The sequence below is a fragment of the Drosophila miranda genome, chromosome XL (genome assembly GCF_003369915.1).
Source record: "Drosophila miranda strain MSH22 chromosome XL, D.miranda_PacBio2.1, whole genome shotgun sequence".
In the NCBI taxonomy this organism is placed as follows: Eukaryota; Metazoa; Arthropoda; class Insecta; order Diptera; family Drosophilidae; genus Drosophila; species Drosophila miranda.
In genome coordinates this window covers 16,031,223-16,057,941 of record NC_046673.1, presented here as the reverse complement: position 1 = coordinate 16,057,941, position 26,719 = coordinate 16,031,223, and the positions used below count along the sequence as shown (strand labels likewise).

The following is a 26,719-nucleotide window of genomic DNA, read 5'->3' as shown; positions in this document are numbered from 1 at the left end:
TGGTGTAACATTTATTTATTCTACATGTTCACACGCTTCTGTCCCTGCCTGTCCCCCTGTCAGCCTGTCAGCCTGTCCTGACGCTGACGACTGGATTGTGCCAAGTGATTGTCACACACACGGTCCAATTACACGGCTGAATTACACAAGATTAAAGGCTGCAGGCTGCGCTCTATACACTTATTTAGTTTTATTTACTTTGCAACGACGCGCAGCACCCCACCCGATCGGTTCAAAAAAATTGGAATTTCTGAATTTCTAAAATGTTTACATTTTGCTCAGTTTATTACATGTTACTTGGCAGCTCTACACGGTTACTACAAACGTGCTACATGAATGGGATGAGAAAGGGGGTATGGACAACAGCCAAAACGGAACTGAAAGTGCAACGCGTGCGAGGTAAAATTCCCCCCCTTTGCCTGATATACCTTGTCTTCAAGGTATATTGTCCTCACACGCGAGGTGAAGTTCGTAGGAACCTTGCGATTTGCTCTGGCTTTTTTTGCCTGTTGTTCATACCCCTTTTTATAGCCCATTCAAAATTACGACTCATTTTTTCGTTGCAGGAGTGTGAGTGTGACCCTCGGAAATATACCGAAATATACCGTATCATTTTCAAAAAAATCCGAAGAAGCGAAAACGTGCGAATCAAAACCAGCCAGAGATTAAAATATAATTTTGTGGTGAAATTAAATATTCTATTTCTGGGGAACAAGCGATTTGATGTAACTGGTATTTGACAATCGCTGATTGTAAATTATAACAGTTTAAAGATGTCCGCCAAGAATAAAAAGGTTTCGGCCTTTGGCGCCTATCGCGGCTCCGCAACCTCAAAGAATGATGTACAAAAAGGAACAAAGAATGCCAACAAAAATGGTGCCGCCAAAAATAACAACAACAGGAACTTGGCCGCCAAAAATGGCGGAAAGCAGAAGGGTCCGCCAAAGAAGAACGGTAGCTACAGCGACGGCGACAACGGCAGCAGCAGCAGCAGCGGCGAAGACGAGGAGGACGACAGCACCGACAGCAGTGGTGAATATGATTCGTCCGAGAGTGGCGAGGAATACACGCTGAACAGCCACTCGTCCCAATCCTCGCCAGAAACTCCGGCTAATAGTCGTGAGTCACTGAAGCGTCGCAACGAAGAGGCGGAGGGCAGCAAGCCCATCGGCGCCAAGCGTACTTCATCCACTCCAGTCGGCCAGTCGACATCGGCTGCCAGGACCACACAGCAGCCAAAGGCGCCCTCCTGCCCCCTCAAACGGAATATGGTCATGTCATGTCCGCTGCCCAGCAAGAAGAATACGGTTCCAGTCAAGGTGGAGGTGGCGTCGCCAAACCGCGCTTTGCTGCCCCCACAGTCAATCAAGAAGGAACCAGTGGCCAGCATACCAAGCAGTATTAAAATCCGTTTAATTAAATCTGTTCAACCCGGAGGTGATGCAGGAGCAGAGGCTGGCGCTGGCCTGGAGCCATGCCATGAAGTGCACAAGGAAAACAGCATTGAAGTGGGAAAGCGGACCCTGGCTCAGCTCATTGCTCCGATGACGATGGCCACCTTCTTGCGTGACCACTGGGAGAAGAGTCCATTTAGAGTGAAAACAACGACCTCAGGTGGATTCTCCAATCTAATATCGTTCAAGATGATCGACCAAATGCTGATCCAGAACCACGTGGAGTATACCACCAACATCGATGTAACCAGCTATGAGGACGGCGTGCGGAAGACCTTGAACCCTGACGGTCGTGCCTTGCCCCCTAGCGTTTGGGCCCACTATCAACGCGGCTGCAGCATCCGTATCCTGAATCCCTCCAGCTACCTTGTCCAGCTGAGGCAGCTGTGCGTCAAGCTGCAGGAGTTTTTCCATTGCCTGGTGGGGGCCAATGTCTACCTGACGCCCCCGAGAGCCAGGGATTCGCACCGCATTACGATGATATTGAAGCCTTTGTTCTCCAGGTGGAAGGCAAGAAGCGCTGGCGCATCTACTCCCCCACCAAAGAACTGCCCCGTGAATCGTCGGGCAACCTCAGCCAGACCGAATTGGGCGATCCCATAATGGATATAGTACTGAAGCCCGGCGATCTCTTATACTTCCCACGCGGCTGGATCCACCAGGCCATCACAGAGAAGGACTCGCATTCGCTGCACATTACCCTCAGCGCCTACCAGCAGCAATCGTACGCCAATCTGATGGAGAAGCTTATGCCCCTGGTTGTTAAGGAGAGTGTCGAGCAGACCTTGAAGCTGCGCAAGGGCCTTCCGCTGGACATCTTTCAGAACCTTGGTGTGGCCAACGCCGAATGGAAGGGCGCGCATCGCCAAAAGTTGATACAGCATATCCAGAATCTAGCACAGTGTCTGGTGCCCACCGAGGGTCAGATAGATCGGGCCTTGGACCAATTGGCCATAAAATTCCAGCACGAGGCCCTGCCACCCACCATTGCGCCCCAGGAGTTGAAACGCACTGTATTCGGTGCACAGGCTACCGCCGATAGGAATGGCCATTGGTCACTTGATTACGAACTCACAGAGGGGACGGCAGTGCGTCTGCTGCGTGCCAATATCGTACGCCTGACGGTCGACGAGGATGTCCTGCGCTGCTACTACTACACGGACAATGGTTTGGAGTATTGCAAATATGAGCCAAACTTCTTTGAGCTGGAACCGTTCCATGGTACTGTTATTGAGACGCTAATTCATGCCTATCCCGAGTATACAAAGATCAAAGATCTACCCCCGATGGGAAACGATGAAGACCGCTTGGAGTTTGTCGAAGCCCTCTGGGAGCGCGGAATCCTTATGGTTGAGAAGCCCTTCAAAAAACTATAAGCTCGGGCATTCTTCCCCCCTCAAAATAAACGAACCCAAAGCGAGAGTCGAGTCCTAGTAAACTAAGATATTCCCTGTTCTGTTCACCATTTGTAATTTGTGTTCTCCCACGCCTTAGCCCGCAGTGTCTTTAATGTTATGTGTCGAGTCCTAGGGCAGCGCCAACAGCATGAAAATTAACAAGAACATGAATTAAAAGAACAAATAAATAATCCAAGTGATGCAACATTTGCGTGTGTTTGTGTGGTGTAACGTTTATTTATTATTCTACATGTTCAGGCGCTGCGGATTTTCTTGCGCTCGCGGTACAGGCTATCCTGTTGAACTGCGGAGATAAGTCGGATGAGAAAAGATTTCCATTTCAGATGTCCATATATATACTCACTGTACGGATCGAAGCGTATCACCTCGATCTTCTCGGCCAGGCGTTCGCGGAACGCATTGTACTGATGCCCGCTGACCACGCTCTCCAGCACGACCATGATGCGTCTACGGGAACACAACACACCAGACACCAAATTACCCAATTATCCCTGTCTCTCAGGTAAACAAACTTACTTGCTCTTCACCTTCTTGAATAGGACATTGGTGAGGCGCATTATGAGTTTTATGTTATATAGAAAAAACGGCTAAAATTGCAGCAAAACACCGCAAAAGTTGTGCAAGCAGGGAAACAGCTGATCCAGTGTGACCGACCCTCAGAAATATACCGAAATATACCGTAAATATACTGACGAATTCAAGTTATATTTTACATATTCCTCGTTTTTGATCTTCCGTGGATTTTCTCAGCTATATAGGACATTTAGTCATGCCCACATAATTTTATACGATTGATGAATCAATTTTTTGCTTAACTGGCTTACTCTAAATACTTGCTTTTATTGGATCTTGTCTAAAAAAAGGTTTTAGCGAAAGAGTTCAAACGAAATAAGGATCTAGCGAAATAGGTCACACAAAAAAACGCAAGAGAAAAATCGTTCCAATTGCTCAATTTCTTTATTCCGTTGAATAATGCTGCCTAACTAAAACCTTTAGCCTTGCCCATATAATTTCAGGCCATTAATGAATAAATTTTCTACAAAATTGGCTATTTTTTAGACCATGCTTTTATTGTATTTTGACTAAAACAAGGTTTAAACAAAATAGTTCAACAAAAAAAACAAAAAAAAAAAAAAAAACAGTCGCAGTGTTGATGTTATTTGAAGACATGATGCGTGTATAGGCCTTTGTGCACCCTATTTCGTTAATTTGATATGAAGATCAAACGTAATTTATAAAGACCTTTTCTTGTATATATTTACCTCGATCCTCATACCTACTGAGCCTGGGATGACAAACATTTTCTCAATTCTATAATATCCTCTTCCCTAAGGTATGATAACTCGTGTTGCCGGTAATCATTGTTGTCAACCGGTTATGACGACTAATTCCTGGTTATTCTTTCTTCCGTCGAATATTCCCAGCTATATAGATCTCTGAGTTTTGCCCACATAATTGTATCCGATTAATGAATCAATTTTCTACTTGACTGGCTTAATTTAAACTCTTGCTTTAATTGGATTTTTATATAACGTTGAAAATTAAATTTAATAGATTCATGAAACAAAAGAACATAACCCACTTAAGCCCCCTCTATATAAACAGTTCAACGCCGTGCGGTATAAGTTCGTGGTAACGACACGCTAACTACACATTTGCCACATATGAACTACATTTTATGTATTTATCAAAAGCGACACCTGTGCACGTATAAAATATTTTTGGCCGTTTTTTTTAAAATTAAATACAAGCAAAATTAAGTGTGTTTAAGTGTTTCAGCTGAACGAATTTATAAATTTTAAGCCCTCCAAGTCAGAGTTCTAGTTTTTATGAAAAAAAAAACGCAGATTATGCATACAATTTTTGAGCTAATATGCTAAAAAAAAAACCCTGGAAGCGGAATATAGTATACGAGTGGATGGGATTCTACCATCATGCTTACGAGTATTTTAGGTTTTTACACAATTACAACAATTGATAATGCAGATGTTATTGATTTGATATCAACTCTAGATGTCTTCTAAGTACATCGGTTTGGTCACTTGTTGGCTTCAGAAACATCATGTGGCACTCGAAATGGCAACTTTTGGAATGCATTTAGTAAATGAGACTGTACAAAACATTCAAAAATGGCCATCATATTGGCCAAGCCTGATTTGATAGGGACTTAAGAAATAATCACTATTATCATAAGTATCAGAGATAAATGAATTGGACTCATATGTTAGGAGCTTTATATACTCATCAACAGACGTAAAGTGGCCATCAATAGGGTCCTGTATCTGTCAGACCCCAACTAATGTTTCAAAAAATAATCCTATTCCACTAAACCCACCAAATACTTTCAAGGGTCGAATGGAAAGGACATTTAGAGATGATAAATAACAATATCTTGTACATTGAAGGATTATTTCTTACTGAAAGAAGATAAGTTTTGTCATATAGTTCCGCTAGCTGTTCGATGATCTATTTTGTTCAATCTCTTTATGGAGCAACATCAGGGCGGATAACTTGTACCTATTATCTTCTTTCTGTAGAAGGGCGTGCCGAAATCTTAACTAGCTTCTATATTTCAGATATAATCTGTCAGATCTGTTTGTGGAGATCAGCCAGGACTGACCAGCATTTGGTTTCCGATGGGAATTGTAACTGTGGGAACATTTTCCCCCCTACTTCGAGCTGATAATATTTTCCAAGAGCAGAATAAGCTTAAAGATTGCTCCATTCAAAGAGTCCTACCTTCGAACCAGTTGGAAACGTTCTGGTCTGGTCCGGTCCGGTCCGGTCCGGACCGACCCTGTTCTATTCTTATTTTCGTGCCCGCCCAGAGCACAGCACCCAAATGTCCAAGATGTCCAAAGGACTATGATCATTGGTGGCTATTGTGGGGACAACAAAGGAATCAAATAACAATAAGCTTTTACTAGTTTCGCAGCTTTTTGGGCAGCGATACAGCTGTCCGATCGAGGGCAGGACCAGATCGGACTGGGACTGGGACTGGACCTGGACACGGGCCAGACTGGGCGGTCAGTCGACGTGGACGTGGACTGGACTGGTCAGCGTGAGAAGTGGCGGACGCACAGCATCCCAAGACGGCTGCTGCGATCCGCACAATGGATATGGAAATATGGTTTGTATAGACGGATCAGGCTACAATTTTAGGGCCTTTTGTTATTCAAAATTAGCCAAAATCGAAAGGGAGAACTGGACTGGACCAGGAAGATGATGCCCTGCATCTGCTGTGGCTCTCAAATGGCGCCCAAAACATGAAGAAACATGTCATCCTAACGTTCTAACGTCTGCTGGATATAGACAGATGTCCCTGTCCTCCATTGCTCTCAGTGCTATGTAATTTTGAAAATTTTTTAAGATTCAAGTTTTTTGAGTTTTATGCAAAAATCAAAGTAAAATGCCAAATAGGTCCCACGAAAAGACTACAAACTTCAAGGCATCCAGAAACATCCAGGACACTCTGCACACTCGTGTGTGTGCGTGTGTGTGCGTGTGTGTTCGTGTGTGCGTGAGTGCCTGTTTATTGCCTGACAAGAGTCAATGATCGCACGGCTGCAGAAGTGACTTTTGAGAAATGAGAAGTGCCCCAAAAATCGTAATCAAGCGCAAAGGATCAGCCCCAGAACAGAACAGAACTGAACAGGACGGGACAGTAAGAGTCGGCTTTGGATGTTATGGGCAGGGGTATGGGTATAGTATGGTGGTGCATATATTTATGTATATAGGATGGTGTGGTCTGTTCGCTATAATCCGGCTGACGCTGGATCAGAGCACGAATAGCAGGGACATGGGACATTGGCCAGGGTGTATGAGCACGAGGATTCGCTCGTTCACTCGGAACCTTTTCGGCAATTACCGAAAAATAAAGAAGCGAATTAATGCAGAGCCCGGCACAAGGGCAGCCACGATCAGGGATGTAGAACTGTACATGTGTCTGTCTCTGTCTCTGTGTCTGTGTGTGTCTGAAAACACACACAAAGAAAAGAAAAACAAAAAAAAAAACAAACGGAAAAAAAAGAAGAGTTTTTTGCACCTGTCCCACAAGGAGAGCAAGGAGCAGGACAGGGAGAGAGCGGTAGCCAGACGACAGCCGGACAGCAGGAGAAGAGCCAACGATATTAAGGATAAGCAGTGCAGTGAAGGAGGTTCGGTGATCGAGGATCGGGGATCGTGGATGGTGGATCGGGGATCGAGGATCGTGGATCATGGCTCGTGGATCGCGAACGGCGCGTGCCACTCAAAATTCCAGCTTAATTTTTGCTGCTGCATTTGTTTTTCGTTTTTTGTTTTTTTTTTTTGTTTTTGGTGGTGGTGTTGCGGCTGTTTGTTCATCGGTTTACCCTCGAGCAACTAGCACTCCTATGTGGGTGCATATCCGCGTTCCGATTCCTTGATCCGATCCGCTCCGATCCTAGCGCTGGCCGTAAAAGTTTTGCGTGCTGCTTTCTCATTGTTATGCATTTTAAATATGCATTTTTTTTATGGCCGCCAGACATGCAACGAGCCTGCCTCAGCTGCATGCCCCATGCCCCATACCCCACCCAGGCGATTGCTGCTTCGTTGGTGTTCTGCCAGTGCCAGTGGCAGTGCCAGGGACATTTTGTTCACCTTTTGTTTTGTGGCTAAATGCCCGTTAATTCGCGGCGTTAATGAGCACGACGAGGCCGGACCCGGCCAAAGGATACCCCAAAGCATGGTCCTGGGTGGCCTGCAGATGGTCAGGGACTATCCCGGTGCTTCTCCCTTGATCTCGCGCCAATAACTGCCCTGGTCCCGGTCCCTCCGTCTCCTTCGTCGCAAGTCGTTTCAATTTTCAGTTGCTGATTGTTTTTATAATAAATAATAAACTTTTTATTGAGGGGATCATACACGTAACAAGGATGCAACTGCAATCTGCCGATGACACCCCAAAGCGCTGATGGCTGACCGGTTTTCGGTGCCTGAGGTGCCTGAGGTGCCGATTCGGCGACAGCACTCGACTTTCAATCGAGGTGTAATACTGCCAGGCGAGAGATACTCAAAATGTTGGGCTGGCAATCCGCGCATCAGTGGATCCGATCCTGTATAAGCAAGGAATCTGCTTTATCGGTGAGCATACATATGTATGATCTTTTGCCTATACATCCTTCTCTACATGCTTTCAATCTTCACCATTCCCTGTTCCGCACTTTAGTCTTCCCATCGTTCCCAATCAAGAAGCTTTTCGAGGGCCGTTACTCTTCTCCTTTCTGCAGAAATCCGTTCATACCGTTTCCGGTATTCCATCTATAGGTACCCCCCCATATATCAGACCTGTATCAATGACTCCTCTTTCAATTAGTTGCCTTCCTATTCCAATTCTTGGCACAGCCTTTCCTTCCAGAATTTCTCTACTAGTTCTTTAATTAGTGGATTCCCCATCCATCGATTCCCTAACACTCTTTTAACATAGTTTATACTGGTGTCTGTGGCCCATATTTTCGCTATCCTGGAATTCTTTTATCAACAGCAGTTCCTGTGCTATCCTTTATCAATTTCTCTTGACGTTCAATTGTTCCTCTAATCAATTGCCATTTGTATCAAATTTTCTATCGTTCCGCCTTGAATCGATTTTCCCATAAATAACCAGGGTACCAGGGTTTCTGTCTACTTGTTTATGCATTTGTAGGGGCTTTGCTGCAACTTGAGAGATGATTCCAGGCAATTGAGCCCCTACCCCTTCGTAGCCCTAGTCTCTGCTGGCCCTAGTCCTACCCACCAATTTGTAGTCTTTATCGTTTATCCTTTATTTTTGTTTGTTCATGCTGCAATATTGAAATTTTATGTTTTCATTTGCGCTGCGTTTCCCGTTTCCCTTTTTTCCTTTCGCGTTGCATTGTTTTTTGTTGCTCCACAGCTCCTTGAACGGTGGGAAAGAGGAGGGTAGGGGAGGGGCGGCCAGTTTCTTGTAATTGAGCTGACAACATTATCGGGCCACACCTCCCTCTTGGGGGCAGGATGTCGGAGCTGCGACTTCTCATAATTGCTATATTTGGGGCGAGCACCAACAACCGCACAGCAGCCTCAACAGGTAAACCAGCTGCTGCTGCTGTTGGGGCTGCCACATCCCCCACCTCCGCGTCCCGTGTGCTCTCGGAGTCCTCTCCGATTACGCAATCACAACTCATTAAGCGCTGATTAAGACACTTGGGACGACCTGGTAAACGTCGGGGAACCGTCCAGCCTGCAGCCTGCAACATGGAACCTGCAACTTGGGACCGCAATATGCAAAGCGACAACGCGATGCAGGCAGATCAGATTGCACAAGATCCTGCCTGCACTGCACAAGGGTAGGGGCAGGGGTAGGGGCACAGGCAGGGGCAGGGGCACAGGTAGGGGCTTGGATATGGGCACGGGGCCATGTGGCACAAGCGTTTCTCTCTACTGAAGAAGAAGAAAGAGGGAAAGAGGGAGTCTGCAACGATGCAACAGCGCACACACACACACAGCAGCGAGGGGTTGTGCCCGGCAAATGGGCACGCGACTTGGTCCTGCATTTCCCCCATCCCCCCGTCCACCGTCTCGTTGCTGCCTCTCGTGGCACGGCACCTACCACCTTGGCGAAATGCAATCCTTTATCCTTCATTCCCCCCTTCTTCTTTGAGCTGGTTGTTGTCGTTGTTGATATGATAATTATGAGAAGAGTCAAGATTACGAGTATCGAATGGCACCGCCGAGGGGTGGGGAGGAGACAGCATGACATGGCACGGCCCGTTCGGTGCATTGCCAGGGAATGGTGCCAGGAGAATGGTAGGGGAATGGGTTAGGGTCAGGCAGCAGCAGCATCTATTGCAACAGCTCTGCCTCTGCCTTTGCCCCCTCTCTGAGTCACACCTTCAACTGCATTCCCGTTAACCATTCACCGTTCATCGTTCACCGTTAACCAAGAAATGGGGGAACAGCACCGAGAGAGAGAGAGAGAGACCGAATCTCCTGGATACTCTTTGCAGAAGCATTCGTCAGATCAGCCCTGCTCCAGTTTTCGCAATATTTTTGCGATTACGATTTAGGCAAAATTTGTGAAGTTTCCATAAATTTAAATATATTTGAATGTCCTTTGCAAATGCTTTCTTCTGTGCGGTGGCACAGCTCTGGCTATAACGGTAATACCCCTTTGATGGCCATAATAATAAGGCAACGAGAAGAATCCAAAACGGGGGAGCTGCTAAATGAGCGAAAAACCAACAAACACGGGCAGAAGCAGCGGCAGCGGCAGCAGCAGGTGCACCTGATGACGATGGAGGAGATCAAGGATCGCCGATCCTCGATCCTCGATCCCCGATGGCCGATGATAGGGTTCAGTCCAGTTGAGGCACGGCTCGGGTGCTGACCTGGCCCCAAGGGAGAGGCACTTTCGCTGACTGGCCGCGCAGGATGCATGTTGCATGCCGCACGCGCTTTCTTCTTCTGCCATGGAGAGAGAGAGAGAAAGAGAGAGAATGGGGAGAGTGGAGCAGGGGTCCTGCCGTGAGATTATCATCATCCAATCAGCCTAGACCGAGTTCGGGAGAACTGGCGGTGTCGGTGTCGGAGGCAGAAGCAGAACTTATTAAAAACGCATTGAGGTCATCGCACCGGGAGATGAGGAAGTGAAGGAAATGAAGCACAAGGCGAGAATAAAGAACTGTTAGAACAAGAAGAGAATGGATACAAGTTCCAATAAGCAGATGAAACGGGAAAATCCGAATACAAGGAATAAAACTAATCAAAGGCACACGTTGCCCCTGTGTTCAGTTCTTTACATACTCATACACACATATACCCTTTTACATCCTTTCACCACAGATCCTTCTTTTAGACATCGCTCCTACGGGATATGATCCATAAAGGAAGGTGATCCATAACCTGCACCATTTCGAAACGACACTCCACTTGGTGACGTCAGATCCCCCCCTCCCCCCAAGGCCAGGACTCCGGAACGGAACCCATTGTCGCATCCTATCGCATCCCATCCCGTCCAGATACGCACTTTTCCGTCCTCCCGTTCCTCTATTCCGGCACGGGACAACAGAGCAGCAGAGGGGTAAAGGGGAATGGGCATGTGTATGGTTATGAAAGGGGGGTTGACACACACGAGGGTTGCAATCTAATGAAATAATAATAATAAAAAAAAATAAATAAGCCAAGGGCAGGGGAGAAGAGTGCTGGCTGTGCGGTGGGGTGGCTGCTGTACAAAGTCCCGTTTATCATATACATATGTACATACATCCGATTTTCGATCCGCAGCAGCGGCATGACAAACGGGATACTCGCCGAAACTACTGTCACACGACACCTTTTCCACCGACGCTTTTCTACCATGGCATGTGCCATTCAAGCGATTCGCTGGCCAGATCGAGACTGAGAAAACCGTCGATATACATATGTAGAGATATGGAGAAGGATAGTAATTGGGGTAGGCTATGGCGATTTTTCTACGGAGATTCCACCATTTTCTCGATCGATCAAAACACCTTCTACACCTATCGGCTAAATATCGCATTGGAACGTGTGGAATGGCGGAATATCTGAGACATTTTCGGAACGGAAAAACCTTACGGGCCATCCCAAAAGTTGATGTTGGATCTGCACATGAGAACATTCTCTATGCCGTCGGTGGAAAGCGTAGCGTCGGTTTCTGCGCCGTAGCAACGCAACGCAACGGAATGGAATTGAAAGGAATGCTCACCGTTATCCCGAATCAAAATCGCAACCCGATATTGAAAAGTGCGTCGCAGTTTCGCCCTCGGGGGTGGGTGGTGGCTCGTCGATTGTTGTCTAACTCTCGCAGTATCCCCCTCAATCATGGCTAGAGGTAGTGCTAGAGCTAGAGCTACGGCCCAGGACAGTGCGAGAGCCGGCTGTAAGGTCCTGTATATTCCTGCCGCACGCACACGCATCGTGCACACACACACACACACACACACAGACATATGCCGTATCCTCGACCTTGTCCTTGTCCCGTTTTTTGGGGTTGAAAAAACAGTTCGGTTACATGAAATTCAGAAACGGGATAGAAAACAATTCGGGTATGTGTGCGTGTGTGTGTGTGTGTGTGTGTGTGTGTCTGTGTGTGGGCTGTGTTGGTGTTGTTGGGTTGGTAACAGTCGGATATTTCTGAATTTTTGCGGCTATTCGGGGTGCGCATCGGATTTAGCTCTATTCCAAAAGAGGAAGGTCGGAGTGGAAGTGGAAGTGAAAGATGAAGCAGTCGAAGGAAGGTCGAAGTGGACGGCACGGCGAAAGAGCAGACGAAGAGGAGGCAGAGCCAGCCAAAGAGGAAGAAAATTGGAAAGTAAAAGCGAAGAAGCAGACGTACGAAATGTGTTTACATTCATACGAGCAAGGTCGTAGGAAAGAGAGTGATAAAGACGGTGCAAGGAACAGATCAATGGGACCATCCTGATCTAATTGCAACACTACCACTCTTCCTCTGCTCCTGTTCTCCTGTTATCCTCTTTCTACACCATTCTGTACTCTCTTTGCTTCTCTTCATAGTCCTCATTATCTTCCTCTCTTTCTTCTGTTCTTCTATCGAGTTCTTTTTAATTCCTGTTGATCATCTATTGTTTAGATCCTTCCTTCTATTCGATTCATTTGGTACCAGCACTGGTACAGTATTTATTTCTAATTACAATGCATCTCCTAGTATTTTTTCAGTATTAATACTATACTTCAAAGGATGGGTGCCTTGAAGTTTTGCTGGCAGTTCCAGAGAAACGGCAGGTTCCCCCACTTAGTAACAGTTACATGGAATGTCTAAATATATCTCTGTATACCTCTATTTATTTACCTTTATTTTATGCAACGAATTTCCACAGAAATGAGATGTTTCACTGCCTCTGGTTGCATGACCTTTGACAGAAAAGAAACCTAAAAGCATGTACATACAAAATGTCATATGTATTCCAATAAATTGCGGTTGGAACAAATTGGAAATGTTATGATCTTGGGTTGCAATTGGGTATATCTTTGTGTGTGGGTACATTTATTGTAGTTTTCTTTTTTGGTACAAAATTAAATTTATCAATATGCTCTCTCTCTCTCTCTTGTTCCCATATTGCTCTCATCCTCATTCGCTTCCTTCCTATCGCTCTCTCTGTTCCCTTCTTCCTTTCTTCCTGTCCAATTCCTGAGTAGATTTTCATCGAAGAGCAGAGCAGCTGTGCCGACAAGCAGAATTTTCCGACATTTATACGAACCCACAGGGAAAACAGACAGAAGGACGGACACACAGACAGTCGGAAAAAAAGAGAGACAGCGAGCGAGAGAGAGAGAGAGAGAGAGAGAGAGAGCGAGCGAGCGAGCGAGCGAGCGTTGGCGTCTGTTGCTGCTCTTGCTACCCTTGTTTTTAGAGTTTTCCATGAGTTTTCCCTCCTCTGCCTATCCGGCAGTGTTCTGTGACAATGAAAATTTCGTTTTTCACACTCACCCTCGTGACGTCGACAGCGCAGCAGAGTCAAAGTCGACGCCAACGCCGACGCCGACGACAACGCCAACGCCAATGCCTGCGTCGACTGCGCAGCGTCGTCACCGTTTAACAGAAGACCAAAACCAAACCAATCAGATGGAAAATATACATACGTTTATCCGTCGTCGCTCTCTTCCACTTTTCCCTAGGTGCCCAGAGAGCATTTCTTAACCTTAACACCGCCGGCCGCCCGCAGGTCCAGGCCGCCCGTCCTGGATCGTAACAGTGAGCGGCAGAAGTCCTCCTACCCCTGATGCGATGCCCCTCCCCTCCTCGAGATCAAACAGACAGGGAAAGAATAATGCCCCAAGTTCTGTACCTTACATTCATGGAAAAAGTAATGCTCATAAACGGCCCATTTTTTAGGTATTTTTTTTATATTTTCTTCAGTGAAAATTTGTTTGTTTAAAAATATAAGAAAATAATACAAAAAAATATCTGTTTGTACCAAAATCGTATTCTTATCTTTTTCGAAAATTCTTGTAAACAAATTATAGAAGTAACATATCATATTATTTTTTCCATGACTGTACGTCATGATTCTGTCTTTATTTTTCAGATATCTAGATCTTAATAATCTTATTAATTAATCTTTATACCTCTACTTACATATATATGTGCCTTTTAAAAGATAAATTAGCCGAATTACATTTTTATTTGCATTTTATTCGAATTAGAAAAGTTTGAACTAAAAACAATAATTTGGCATAGTAAATAGGATATTTTTCATAGACTACAAAATCTGTTTAAATACCCTTAAATCTCATTTTAAATTCTTGCCAATATTTACCAGATGCACAGAGTGAAATTCGATGAATGTGTATATACTAGATAAATCAATGAAATTTCACAGAATCTATTCAAATTCACATTCTTAATCATGACCTTAAAAGTGCTTTAACTTCTAAGCCATTTAACCTACCACTGAAAATCAAAAGTATACTGATGGAGAAGTTTGTAAGCTTAGGCCAAACACACTTTATGTATTTTTAAACAATTTTTTTAAATAGTTATACAAATTACAAACAAAATACTGCTCATTTTTACCCACATTCAAACCAGTTTTTTCAACAATTTTTTTGTGGTTTCCATTATACTTTTAAACTACAAATGAATATGTGGAATGCTGCGTTTTTTTCGCTCACTCCTGCACTTGGAATGGCGCTTATGATGGATGGCAGAACACAACTGTGAGTGACTGTGCTGTAAGCAGGCTGCTGCTTCTGCTTCTGCTGCTGGCTCTTCGGAACGGATAAACAGGCGGATTACAGACGCCGCACACGGGGGGACGACCGACACCGCCACCGACACCGACCCGCACAGATGGGATGGTCAGCCATTTTGGTTTCCGAGGTCTTTACTTAACTTTCACTACCGCTTTGTGTGTGTTACTGTCTCGGTGTGTGTGTGTGTGTGTGTGTGTGTGAGTGCGTGTGTGTTCTGTATGGGAAAATGTGACGCCGCTGCCTTGCTGCTGACTGCTCTGCCGCTGGCTCTGCTGGCGCAGAGTTTTCCTCGCATTTCCATCGAGCCAAATACATCCGAGGGTCGCCGCCAGTGCCCGGGCTGCCAGTTCACTCGTCGTCGCCGTCGCATTAGTTCGTTTGACTCTCAACTCGACTCTCAGCCACAGTTCCAGCCACAGTCACAGTTACAGTTACAGTCACAGCTCCAGGGTCCAGGTCCAGGTCTAGTTCCAGGTTCAGGTCCAACCACAGCACCACAGGCACAGGCACAGGCACAGCCACAGCGACCAGCTATAGCACCGGAACAGTAACCGCCATCGTTATATCGCTATATCGCTATATCGCTTATCGTTTAGCTGCCGGAAAAATCTGACGCCGTCGGTTATCGCCGTTTTTTTTAAGTTGATGCAACCTCCAGCTGAATGCCAGTGACAAATACCAAAACGAAAATATTGTACAAGTGAAAAAGTGAGCCCAAGAAATACGAAAGGAATTCCATTCCGCAATAAAAAATTATCCCAAAAATCCTCAATCCTCAATATTGTAAGCAGCTTAAACAAGATATAGAGAGAGGGAGGAAGTGTAAGAGACAGAGAGACCGAGAGAGAGAGAGAGAGAGAGAGAGAGAGAGAGTGGAAAGAGCAAGGAAAAGAGAGAGGAAGAGACAGCGTTTTCCAGCTTTCCTTTTCGTTTTCCTTTTCTATTTTTTTTTTGTACGCACTTCACGCACTTCCAGCTACTGCCATCTCGCTCGCACCAGCACACACACAACTCACACACGCACACGCATACATACACGCACATAGCCACCCCAAAACCAGAGTTGTCACCTAAGCAAAAATCAATAAACCATAGAAGGAACCAAAAAAAAAAAAATAATAAAAAACGAAAAGGAATCCAATCGAATGAAAGCAAAACAAAACTTTTGTGTGTTTCTTCAACTTTCTTCATCGTAAGAAAATACAAGTGCACCCCCTACCCATATGCCACCCTGAACAAAAACAAAATTAAAACTCTGATCTCCCAACCCGAACTCGGACAACATTTACCCTCCTGTCAGTTCAATATAAATTTTAGTTCCTTTTCAATTCAGTTTAAAATTTTTCTCGTTTTGCCAAATTCTTCAAAAAACAAAAATCACACTCTCCCACTATCACACCATCGGGCACGCGGAATATAACCATCAGTGTATTGAAACAGCTTTAAAACTAAAGAAAAACAAAAAACCCATAACCAGCCGCCCCCAGACACATACAGACAGACACAGACCTTTCGGTACACATTCGAAATTAGGCAACTAACCAAAGATTCGATCCATCAAACGGTTCAGATCTATAATCAATAGTGATCCCTAGCAGATCATATTTCAACAAAGTCAACGTAGTATATTGCATGGAATATATTAAATGGATTGCGGAATGTATTAGAAGTAGAGCTGGAAGGCTCACATACTTTCATTCACAGCAAACCTCTCGACAGTACATAACCCAAGCCCCTACAATTCCCAGTTCGATTAATTGGAAACTGATCAGTTCAATAGGCACTGGAGCGCTCTATCAACCATAAGTCCCGCCATCATAAAGCATCCAATCTGTTTCAGTCTGTATGAATCAATCAGTCAAAATCTATCTCATGAATGATCAGATTCCCCCAATCGAATTCAATTTGTGAGTATATCTGGGCTATCATTACTCGTACAACCAATTCCATAATCCATAATCAGAATCAGACTAAGTATGGTCGATGATCATCTACTCGTACTTAACACATTTTAAACAGAGGGATACCATGAAATCCTTCCGATATCAATCACATCTCCTAAAAGAGCTAAGGATGTGAGATCTTCCTTACTGAAATGATTGAGCATCTACTGGTTGATGATGACTTTTTGGCTTTTTTTTTTACAATCTTCTATAACTCTGCGATTAAAAGTGTAGATTAAGATACTTGCCAAAAGGCAAGGATATCTTTCGTAAGAAAATGAAACCATTTGCGAGGAAGTAGTTGATGTCCGTGGGGATCTGTTTCTTAGATGTCTTTAAGAGAGCCTGCTAGGGCTATGTCCTTATGTCCTTATTCACTCTCCGCTTGTGGGGGATCTTTGTCTCTACCTCTGCGACTACTACATTCTGTTCTCATTCACATTGATTCCGATTCATTCCCTACTATGAGTAGGCGTATTCTTAGGAGCCCACATCTGTCCAGCCATCTGTCCTTTCCATTCATAATTTTATGAATCACACCCACACCCCAACTCTAGACGCCAACGTCCAACAGTTGCCACAGTAGCAACATTGTAGCACCACTACAGTGTGACCACCACTGGCCACTAGCCGGCGCGGAGAGCCACCATTGAGAGGGTTCTGTGCCAGCATGGTAGGGCTCCACTGTGGATGAATGCGTTGGATGTGGCGTGCCACTGGCAGAGGTAGATGCCGAGGTATCCGTGTCTATTTTAAATGTCGACGGCACGAGACGCGCGTGGCATGAATGAAGTGTCTGCCTCTCTCTGATGCTGGTGCTGCTTCTCTCGTCTTCCTTCCTCATTCTTATCTGCCTCGTCTTGTCTCGTTTCGTCTAAATTTAATGCATTCTCGAGTGGGGCCAAAGGCGCATGGAAGATGCGAAAAATCAAATCAATTTTAAAGTTCAACAGCCCCTCCCCATCCTCGGGCGGGGGACAGAAACAGAATTCTACAGCGAACAGAATTTGAATTAGAATTAGCCTAAACCCTCAACATTCCTTGATATCTGTGGGAGGATCCCCCCAACGATATTCTCTGGCACTCTTCCCGCCATTTCTTTCTTTCTCTTCCACAGTCCGCAATCCGCACTCTCCCCGAACGGACACAACTGTACTTGAGCGTAAAGATGATTTGTGGCCCTGTCCTTGAAAGCCTTTGGCTCTAAGAAAAAGCTTAGGTAGGCAGCTGGTTGCCCCGCGATCTCTGCCGTTGCACGCTTCACCTATTATATAATGGTGTATGGTGAATGGTGAATGGTGTGTCCTGTAGCCACTCGTTGCCCCTCCGTTCCCCCTATTCCCCCGTCCCTCAAATCATTTCGCGTTCAATTGTTTAATGTCCTGTGTTCTGTTTTGCCTGCGTATGTATGTATGTGTGTGTGTGTCTGCGATAGAGAGCCGGCGTCAGGATATATGCCCGAGATTAACCCTAGAGCGGTGTCACATTTGTCTGTGCCATGCCGCCTTCCTGCTCTCAGATACGATACCCCTGGCAGATCCATCGTTCTGGCTATTACCATATGATTTATGATGATGATAGAAGCCAAAATTCAAATACAGACAGAAACTGAAACGAAAAGGGGTCTGTGATTGGGATTTAGTTTTGCAAACTACAATTTGTTAAAATAATATAATATATTATCTATAATCGATGTATAATCTCTTTGAGATATTGCTTTGATATTACCGGTACCGACTTATTCATATATTTAGAGGTCTTTGCGAGTCAATGCTGTCTTAATTCGGAAAGATTATACAGCCAATATCTTCTTATTGGTTTATTGATTCCAAATCTGCCCATAAGAGAGTTTCAAATGCCCGGTGAAGTGTCCTTCGAGTGTCAATCTGTGTATTCAACACCCTATAAGACATAAAGATATGTAGTTAGATAGATATACAGGATACAGACAAGCAAATGATGGTCATCATCTTTTTAAAACTAACATTTTGCTCATTTGGAATCCCTCTAATGTGACAATATTTTCGCTTTTGAAAATTACGGACTGCACTTTTAGCACATATGTTTAGAAGTGAACAGCAAAGAAAGGAACAAATTACAAAAACTGAAGGATCTTAAGTCTTGAAAGATTGGCAGACCAATCCAAACAATATTTACATTATAATTGTATCAATTTCCAAGGGTTTCTTCCTTTCAATATATCAACTGTCCGTTTATCTGCATTCGCCATTGCATTCGTCAAATTGCAATCCACCACTGGGCCGCCACCCACCACCCACCACCCAATGACCACCACCCAGAGACCCATATGCAGGAGCAGAGGGGCAGACAGACAGACAGATAGACGGACAGACAAGCAGGCGGATACGGAAATATGCACATAGCTCTCGAAAATGCCATTCGCAGGACTCGGCTTCCCTCTCTTTCGCTCTGCCACGTGAGCTGGTGGGCGGGTGTGGGGGTGGCGGCTGGATAGGCCTGCTATTGCATACTTTTGAGGGGTTGCTGCGCCACACAACACACAACACACACACACTCTGGCCTCTGGTGCTGCAGTTTGCTGCGCGCGCGCCATTTTGTGCCGCATGCAACAAAGAGTGCAACAGGCTGGATGGGGTCTTGTCGGGTCGAACGACAGACAGCCTTCGGTTATTCGCCGATGGCACACAAATGGGGGTGGGATAGGGAGCGGGAGGAGGAGGAGGAGGAGGAGGAGACCGCCTGCCCACGCCCACTGACGCACTGACGGACCACTCAACAGCCAGGGCAACCCCTTGTGGTGGGAGGATTTTGTTGCAACCGTACTGCCACCGACCGACCGACCGACCACCAACGTGAAACGTGACGAGTCATAGCCATTGCCACCCCTGTGGTGGTTGTGGTGCTGCTTGAACCCTCTGACGATGCACTTTTGTTGCAGCTTTTTGTTGTGGAAGCAGCAACAAGGAAGCTTTTCAAGCCGCTAATTGGCTTGTCAGGAAAGGGGATTCGGCTCGGATCGGCTCGGTTTTGGTTTTGCTTGTGGTTCGTTTCGGTTTGGTTCGGTTCGGGGCATGCACTATCCGCCCGCCAACCCTTGGGCGGCACGACTCGGCAGGGCATGGCACGGCACCCTTTTAACGGTCAGAGATGATGCCTATTAAACGCCAATTAATGTCACCTTCAACAACTGCAATTGCTGCAGTTGCCACAGCCACTGCCACATATACACACCCCTTGGGCCCTGGACCCTGGACCGTGGACCCTGGACCGTAGACCCTTTCCATTCCTTTTCTTACCTCGGTACCCTAGTCCCTCCCCCCCCCCCCCCCCCTCCGCTCTGCTGACTCTTCTCGATTCTGATTTTGTTTTGATTGCGACGCGTGCAGGGCTTACAACCAGAAGCAGAATACGAAGAAGACGGCAGGGCAGGGAGGATGGGAGTGTGCCTGCGCCAAGCAGAAGTGGAAGTGTTGCAACGCATTGCATGCAACAAGTGACCTTCAGGCAAACCCTTTTCAATTGGATAATTGCAACAGGAAATGCCAGCGGACGACGGGGCACGTGGGAAGTGAGCGAAAAGAAAGCCAACATCATGAGGGAAATTGAGAGGAAAGGATCGAATGATGCGAGGCTCCGGTCTCCCTTTCCGCACGTTTTCGATTTCTCCATTCAATTTTGCTAACGAGCCACTTACACAGAATATTCTTTGGTTTGCTTCGGATTTCCTATAATGGAGGGATCTTAAAGATCTTAAAGGATCTTTGAATAATGTTTCTGCTCTTTAGAATTAGTATCCGTTCACACAATTTTCAATAGCTTTATGGGAAAACTCTGAAGCCTGGGATTTCCATCAGTTAAATCAAGTTTGAGTATGGAATTTTCCATGGTTAAATCTCCATATGTGCATATAGTAAAAAGTCGATTTTTTTATGTGGCGGCTTAAGATAACAGGACTAATCGTACTCTTGGAATTAAACTTTTGCCAGAAACGAAAAAAAAATAAAACATAAACTCAAGGACTAGCCCCGTGTTCCACCCCTCCTCCAACACCTCTCTGTTTCCCTCTCCCCTGTAACTAGGTTCCATGTGAAACGAGCTTAAAGCATTTTGGACAGAATCTCCCCCATCCCCTTTCCCACTGCTCGCATTTCGTTTTCGTTTTTCAATTTTTGGCAGCTTTTTGCGCTCCTTTTTTTTTTTTGGTTTTTTGTTGCTGCCTTCTAAGAAACGGCAGAGGGCAACAGGAGCAGGAGCAGCTTTTGTGTCCACTTCCTTTGCCGCTTCCTTCTTCCTTTTCGAGCTTAAGCGCCGTCGTCGTCGTCGTCGTCACCATCTCTCTCCATCCACAATGGTTCCCCCGTGTGCCAGCCAGTAGGTGTGTGAATGTGTGTGTGTGTATATATACCTGTGTCTGGGTTCTCTTCATTTTTTGGGCAACGGCGACAGCGACAGCGACGGCGACTGCGACGCCCCTTGGACACTCACTCAGTCACTAGCTCACTCGCTCACTCATTGAAATTTTCGGCAATACATACCGCAATCGCATTTGCTTTTGTGCGTCTTCTTGCCTGCTGTTCCGTTCGGTGCTGTCGCTGCCGCTGTGCTCTCCGGCTGTGTGAGTATGCGTGTGAGTGTGTTTGCTTGTGTGAGCGTCGTCGCGACGCTGTCTACGCGCATAGGAATTTTCGGCAGCAGCGGCAACGATGTTTGCCGGAAAAGAGAAGAATCCCAAGGCATGTGGTTCGAGTGAAACTGTCGCAGCGCTGCCGCTGCTGCTGCTGTTGCTGCTGCTGCTGCTGCTGCTATCTTCTCTCGTTGCTGCTTCTGTTAGCATGTGCTGCTTTCAGCTCTGCTGCTGCTTCTGCTTCTGCTGCTCTTTGATGGCGGCCTACTTCAAAATCCTCTGTTGAGAGAGAGGGTTGTAATATTTAAAAATATCATTAATGTATTTTTTATATAAAAAATATATTATTTACATTTGATATTTATCATAAAAAAGTATGGACATTTTTTATGACATTTTGCCTCTACCTCGCTCATCACGCAAAACTGAGCATTGGTGCTCTCTTGCTCTCATACAAAGTAGTCATTAGACTCAAGCAGCAACGCCAGCAGAGTTTTCTCTTGCTACCCTTGAAAAATTAGGATAATATAAAATTGATGAGACGTTTGCACTTATTAAAGCCGGAGTCTAGTAGCTACAGCAACAGTTAGTTCTCTTCAAGCGAAATAACTCAGAAATAAGAGACGCACTCAGCATCCTAATTCAACAACATCAGCGACGATCGCGAGAAACGAAGCAGACCGAGCAGGCAACGCTGCTGGCGTCGCGGTCGCTGGTTGGGATTTTGAGTGCCATTTGTATGGGGACGAATAATAATCACACTCAACGCGCAAGAGCGGCGCTCTCGGCTTGGCGCTCCGGGTCTCTCTGGGCACGTTTTACAGCAACATTTAAGCACAGATGGGGCACCATTTGAACACGCTTGAAAAAGGACACTATACAATGGTTAACATGACAGAGTCGCAAAACAGAGTTAACAATATTAGGGGCAAATAGGAGAGCTCCATACTCAACAATACATTTCCCTGCAACTGTGTTTAAGGCAGTACTAGGACTACCAGTAACTTGCAAGTAGAATTTACCAACATTTGGGAGCACTTAAAGGCCTAAAGTAGTTTGCTAGGTTTATCAACAAACTATCACTCTCTTGCATGGTTCACATTTGATTACATAGAAACAGAGGGTATGGAAACTTTCATACAAGCTCTCACAATTGAGTGTAATTGCTATTTTCAAAATAAGAATCAGCTCAAAAAATAACAAACACTCAAGGCGCGAGCGGCGCTCAAAATCACACTCAAAATCGGAAGCGACAGCGACGCCAGCAGCGATGGTGCGCCGGCGACGGGTTGTACGGTGGTTGTGGAAAAATGTAAAAGGAGACACTGTGGACTTTTGCTGCCTCAATCTTTTCTCGGCCGCGGCAACGAAACAACAGAAATTTGGTTAAAATTTTGGCGGTTGGCGCTTTTAACCGAATTCAGAAAAGTAGTTCCGTTTCCGTTGATATTATCCCACAAAACCATCCTAACTGTAAGCAACGCAACGTCGCGGATCCGTGTTCAGCGCCTTCTCCCCTTCAGCAAAAAAGAAAACACACAAAAAACCACCAAAAATATACACAAATACCACAACAAATTTGTTTAAACCAAACACACAAAAATACCGCACACCGCAAAGACAAGCATACTATCATTTTTTTATTTGTTGGTTTTGTTATCACAAACAAAAAAAGTATTCAAGTTTTTCCACGTTTCGCGCCACGGATCCGACATTCATTCAGTCACGGGCGGCCCCCACTGTTCTCCCCCGACCCCATGTGCGCCTACGCCTGCGTCCCCAAATAATTAGAGACAAACTTGAACAAAAACAACAAGGCGGAGAGAGAGAGAGAGAGAGAGCACCAGAGAGCACTAGAGAGCGCGCGCGGGGGTGTAGTGAGTGCGAGAGGGGGGCTGGGCTGCTCCATACTGTTGTTTTTGCTGTTACTTTTTTTTCGTGGCATATTTTTTACTTTGACTTGTTTTTTCCCAACATTTTTTTTTACCTTTTCTTTGCTTTGTGTTTGTGCGATGCGGGTGTAAGTGTGCGGGTGTGTGGGTGTGCAACAAAAAAAATATATATATGTATATTTCAAATAATGTCCCCTAAATATTGTTTTTCTCATATTTTTTTTGTGTTATTTTTTGGTATTGCCCAAAAAAAAAAGATCGCCTGCCAAAAAAATAAGTAAATTCAAACCGAAAAAAACCTTTTTTTGAAAACATTCCATTCTGTAAATTTGGCAATCACAAAAAAATAAACTATCAAAACGCGTGCAAACAAAAAATCAAAGTCAAAATCCACACAAAAAACAACAGCAGTGGCAGCAAAAGAAACACACAAAAAAAGACGGCACTCTGACATCATCTGCGCTCTACTCCCCACCCGCCCCTAACCGGTACTACTCCGCACAGCTGCCCCACCTCCCTGCCCCAACGCGCCACTGCCAACAAGAAAACATAAAAAATTAAAACACAAGAAATAGCAACAAAAGCAACAACAACAACAAAATGTAAGCCACCAGAAAGAAACGAAACAAAACAAAAGCAGAAAAGCAGCAGAAAAAAAAATTTCCCCATTTTTGGGCACATTTTATTTTATTTTTTTTTCGTAGAGACCATATGCGAGAAGTGGTACTTTTTTAACACACACAAACATACGCACACGGGAATATAGGGAAAGAGGGAGAGTGACAAAAGGCGATGGGGAGGGGGGGGGTGGGGGGTGTTTGTGTGGGGCGTGGGGCGTCCATGATCAAAGTCATCAGCTTTTGGGGACAGCGCCAGCAGCCGCCAAAAAAGCTCTCGCTCTCACGCATAAATCTATTCTAATGGTCCACCACCCCACCGTCCCACCGTCCCACGAATAGTCGCCAGCTCTCCCGCTCTCTGCCTCTCTCTGAGCAGCTTGATGACGAAAGCAAACAGCAGTGTGTGCGTGTGTGTGTGTGTGTGCGGCTGCCAGTGTGCGTGCGCCAATGAAAGCAGAAAAGAAAGCCGGCCGGCGATCTCTATGCTGGGCGAAACAGCTGTTGTTCAGTGGGTGGACACGGAAAAAAAAGCTCTGCGTGTCCCTCTCTCTCTCTCTCTCTATCTCTCCGCCTCGGAAAATCACAGCCTAAAACTTAATTTTGTTCTTTTTCTTTCGGCCATCCACAAAACTAACCATACTCTTCCACTTAACACCATTCTCTTTCACAGATTATTCTTCCCTTTTTGGCTCAATTGACACCACAAAAAAAAACAACAACAACAAATCACACAGCAACAACAAAATCCTAAAAAACAAAAACCCTTTTTTGGAACAAGGAAAGCACAAATTCGAGCGCAAAAAAAAGCCAATATAAAATTTCACAAAACAAAACTGTTTTAAACAAATTAAACAACGAAGAAAAAAAAAACGGAAAACTGTGAAAGGACCCACAACAAAAAAAGCCATAAGTAAAACATAAGAAATGCTAACTCGACAACACGAAAAAATAATTACAAATAAAAACAAAAAATAACTAAAAACTCGCCAGTCCCCTGACCAGCCAAAAGTTATTCCGGGCTCAGCAAAAGTTTTGTTTCTTCGACCAATAACAACAAAATCAAATAAACAAACAAACAAGACCAAAACCAAAAACCAAACAAAAAAAAATAAACAAACACATTTTTAAAAATTAATCTGTCAAGGACATGTGTGAATCGATTAATTGAGCGAGCAAAACAAAAAAAGTTCCATCATTCCATCCTCCCACCAAACAAAACACCAAACACACATGAAAAACAGGGGAAAAGCTAAGAAAAGAGAAAGTGAAGAGTAAGAGTAAGAGTAAGAAGAGTAAGCCATTTTGAAAGCTCTATTGGAACCACCCGCCACCAATCCCCGATTCGAAGAATTCTTAAGTGCTCCACCCCAAAACACACACAAGTTTCGGTTTCGTTTCGATATCGTTTAGGCAGAGAAGAAAACATAATTATTCCTATAGATACTACTATCGTATAAATACTTTATACATAGATATATAAACGCGAGCTAAGCCAAAGCCAGAAAGTCGATCAAATACAACCAAATCCTCGTTAAAGCAACAACAAAAGAAGAGAACAAAAAACGAAAGCAGCAAAAATGGCATCCGAATTGGATCAGTTCGCCGACTTGGAGCTATCGAAGGAGGATCGCGAACAGATCTTCGATCCGCCATTGGATCGGCAGCAGTTGGAAGGTGCTGGCACCTCAAGGTATGTATAAAAAAAAAACGATCCAAAAGGATCCAATACTCCTCTATCTCTCTGTACCGAAAAACCAAAACCAAAACCATACCCCAACCAATCCACCCATCTACTATCACTGATTTTCCATAATCCCCTACAACCCACCCCACCCCACCACTGTAATCTGTAAACTGTAAACTGTAGCCTTTTTTTGTGTAGTTTTGTTTGTGTGATGCTTTGTAGCTTTGCCACCCACAAGAACACAGGGATATCAGACCCCAGACCCCAGACCCTACTCCCTACTCCCTACTCCCTACTTCCTGCTGCCAGAGTACTTGAGACTGTGCCTGAAATTCTCCTCACAAAAAATGGCGACCAATTCGTTTGGGCTGCCCACAAAAATCTACTCTACTCTCCATAACGTCTCATAAGTAATGGAAAGCCCAAGCAAAAAGGGGCAAGGATTGGTCTTTCTGGCCAATCCACAATTGCACAAATTATCACGCCAAATAACATGAAGCTTGCCCCTCGCTCTGTGCCACACCCGCAGCAGCAGAACAACAACAACAACAAAACCAACTCCTTTTGGACATACAACGCTGCTAAATAGCAGCTAATTTCCTGTGATAAATTGGGCATATCACCCAGTGGCATGCAGCAGTAGCAGCAGCATCACCATCACCATCACCATCAGCAGCAGCAGCAGCAGCACAAAAAAAAAGGCTCTCAGAGCAGGGAGACGACCAGGAAAAGATCCTCCTCATGCTCATCCTCTGACCCTCATCAACGTTTCCCTCAAGGCTCAAGTGGTGTAAGCAAACACTGGAAGGAACAGCCCCAGCAGCCCTAGGAATGGAACGGAACTCTCACCTCACGGTAGGGTGGGAAGGGAAGGGGACGGGAGCGGAGGGGAGGGCAGGGCAGGGCAGGCGAAACTATCATCATTGTCACATAAAAACCAAAGAGCAGAGACCCCAAGGGCTCTACAAAGCAGTGGCTCTACCTGCATCTAAGCTCTAACCCTTTTTATGCTTCTTTCCCGAGAAGCCTGAGGAGTCTTCCTGATCTGACAAAAATTGATATACTTGCCGCACCGCACACACGCTGGACTCCGAAGAGGAGGAATCGAGTCCAAATAGGGTGCGAAGAGAGATCAATGATGGACAGACAGCTGGGGGGAGGGGAATGGGAATTGTCCAACTGAAAATCAAAGTTTGACCCAACTCTCTTGAGGCTTTCAGCTTCCCATTCCCAACCATTCTCAAAGAAGTGCAAAAGAAAATGTTTATCCAAGACCTAAACAGATCATTTCTTGGCGAAAAACAGAAGTCCTTCCGTCCTCCATCCCAAGAAGGCGCTGGGAATATGTACTGCCGTATTTTCTGAATGAATGGACGGATTCTGCTGTGGCTCTGTG

The 26,719-nt window shown here is 45.2% G+C and overlaps 3 protein-coding genes across 9 annotated transcripts in view; 2 read left to right on the top strand and 1 right to left on the bottom strand.

The window, feature by feature from the left end:
• The first annotated feature begins 611 nt into the window (after positions 1–611).
• Positions 612–3,058, top strand: LOC117190646 (bifunctional lysine-specific demethylase and histidyl-hydroxylase NO66-like). The gene is given in 2 exon segments (XM_033395691.1): positions 612–1,902; positions 1,905–3,058. Coding segments are annotated over 2 exon segments (2,055 nt in total). The 5' UTR covers positions 612–773; the 3' UTR covers positions 2,831–3,058.
• Positions 3,059–3,065: 7 nt separating this feature from the next.
• LOC108164588 (39S ribosomal protein L33, mitochondrial) lies at positions 3,066–3,521 on the bottom strand. The gene is made up of 3 exons (XM_017300414.2): positions 3,389–3,521; positions 3,216–3,319; positions 3,066–3,155 (listed from the first exon to the last, which is right to left on the bottom strand). Exons 1-3 carry the CDS (start codon positions 3,427–3,429, stop codon positions 3,106–3,108), a joined length of 195 nt encoding a protein of 64 aa, XP_017155903.1. The 5' UTR covers positions 3,430–3,521; the 3' UTR covers positions 3,066–3,105.
• An 11,406-nt stretch (positions 3,522–14,927) lies between these two features.
• The window catches only part of LOC108157466 (insulin-like growth factor 2 mRNA-binding protein 1), a 32,577-nt gene continuing 20,785 nt past the window's right edge, over positions 14,928–26,719 (top strand). Inside the window, exons 1-2 of one of the 7 annotated variants that reach the window (XM_033395777.1) lie at positions 14,928–15,286; positions 24,310–25,329. In XM_033395777.1, the coding sequence (XP_033251668.1) occupies positions 25,217–25,329 (113 nt within the window). In that variant the 5' untranslated portion in view covers positions 14,928–15,286; positions 24,310–25,216. Of the gene's footprint in view, positions 15,362–15,917; positions 16,486–22,501; positions 22,601–24,309; positions 25,330–26,719 lie in introns of those variants that run through there. The other 6 variants (XM_017289556.2, XM_033395762.1, XM_033395772.1 and 3 more) reach the window with 6 other exon arrangements.

Excerpts from the sequence above, each read along its gene's own strand:
- LOC108164588 (XM_017300414.2), bottom strand. The coding sequence starts at position 3,429 with ATGCGCCTCACCAATGTCCTATTCAAGAAGGTGAAGAGCAA. Across the intron at positions 3,320-3,388 it reads TTCAAGAAGGTGAAGAGCAA|ACGCATCATGGTCGTGCTGG; the intron begins GTAAGTTTGTTT and ends GTGTTCCCGTAG. Across the intron at positions 3,156-3,215 it reads GATACGCTTCGATCCGTACA|TTCAACAGGATAGCCTGTAC; the intron begins GTGAGTATATAT and ends TTATCTCCGCAG.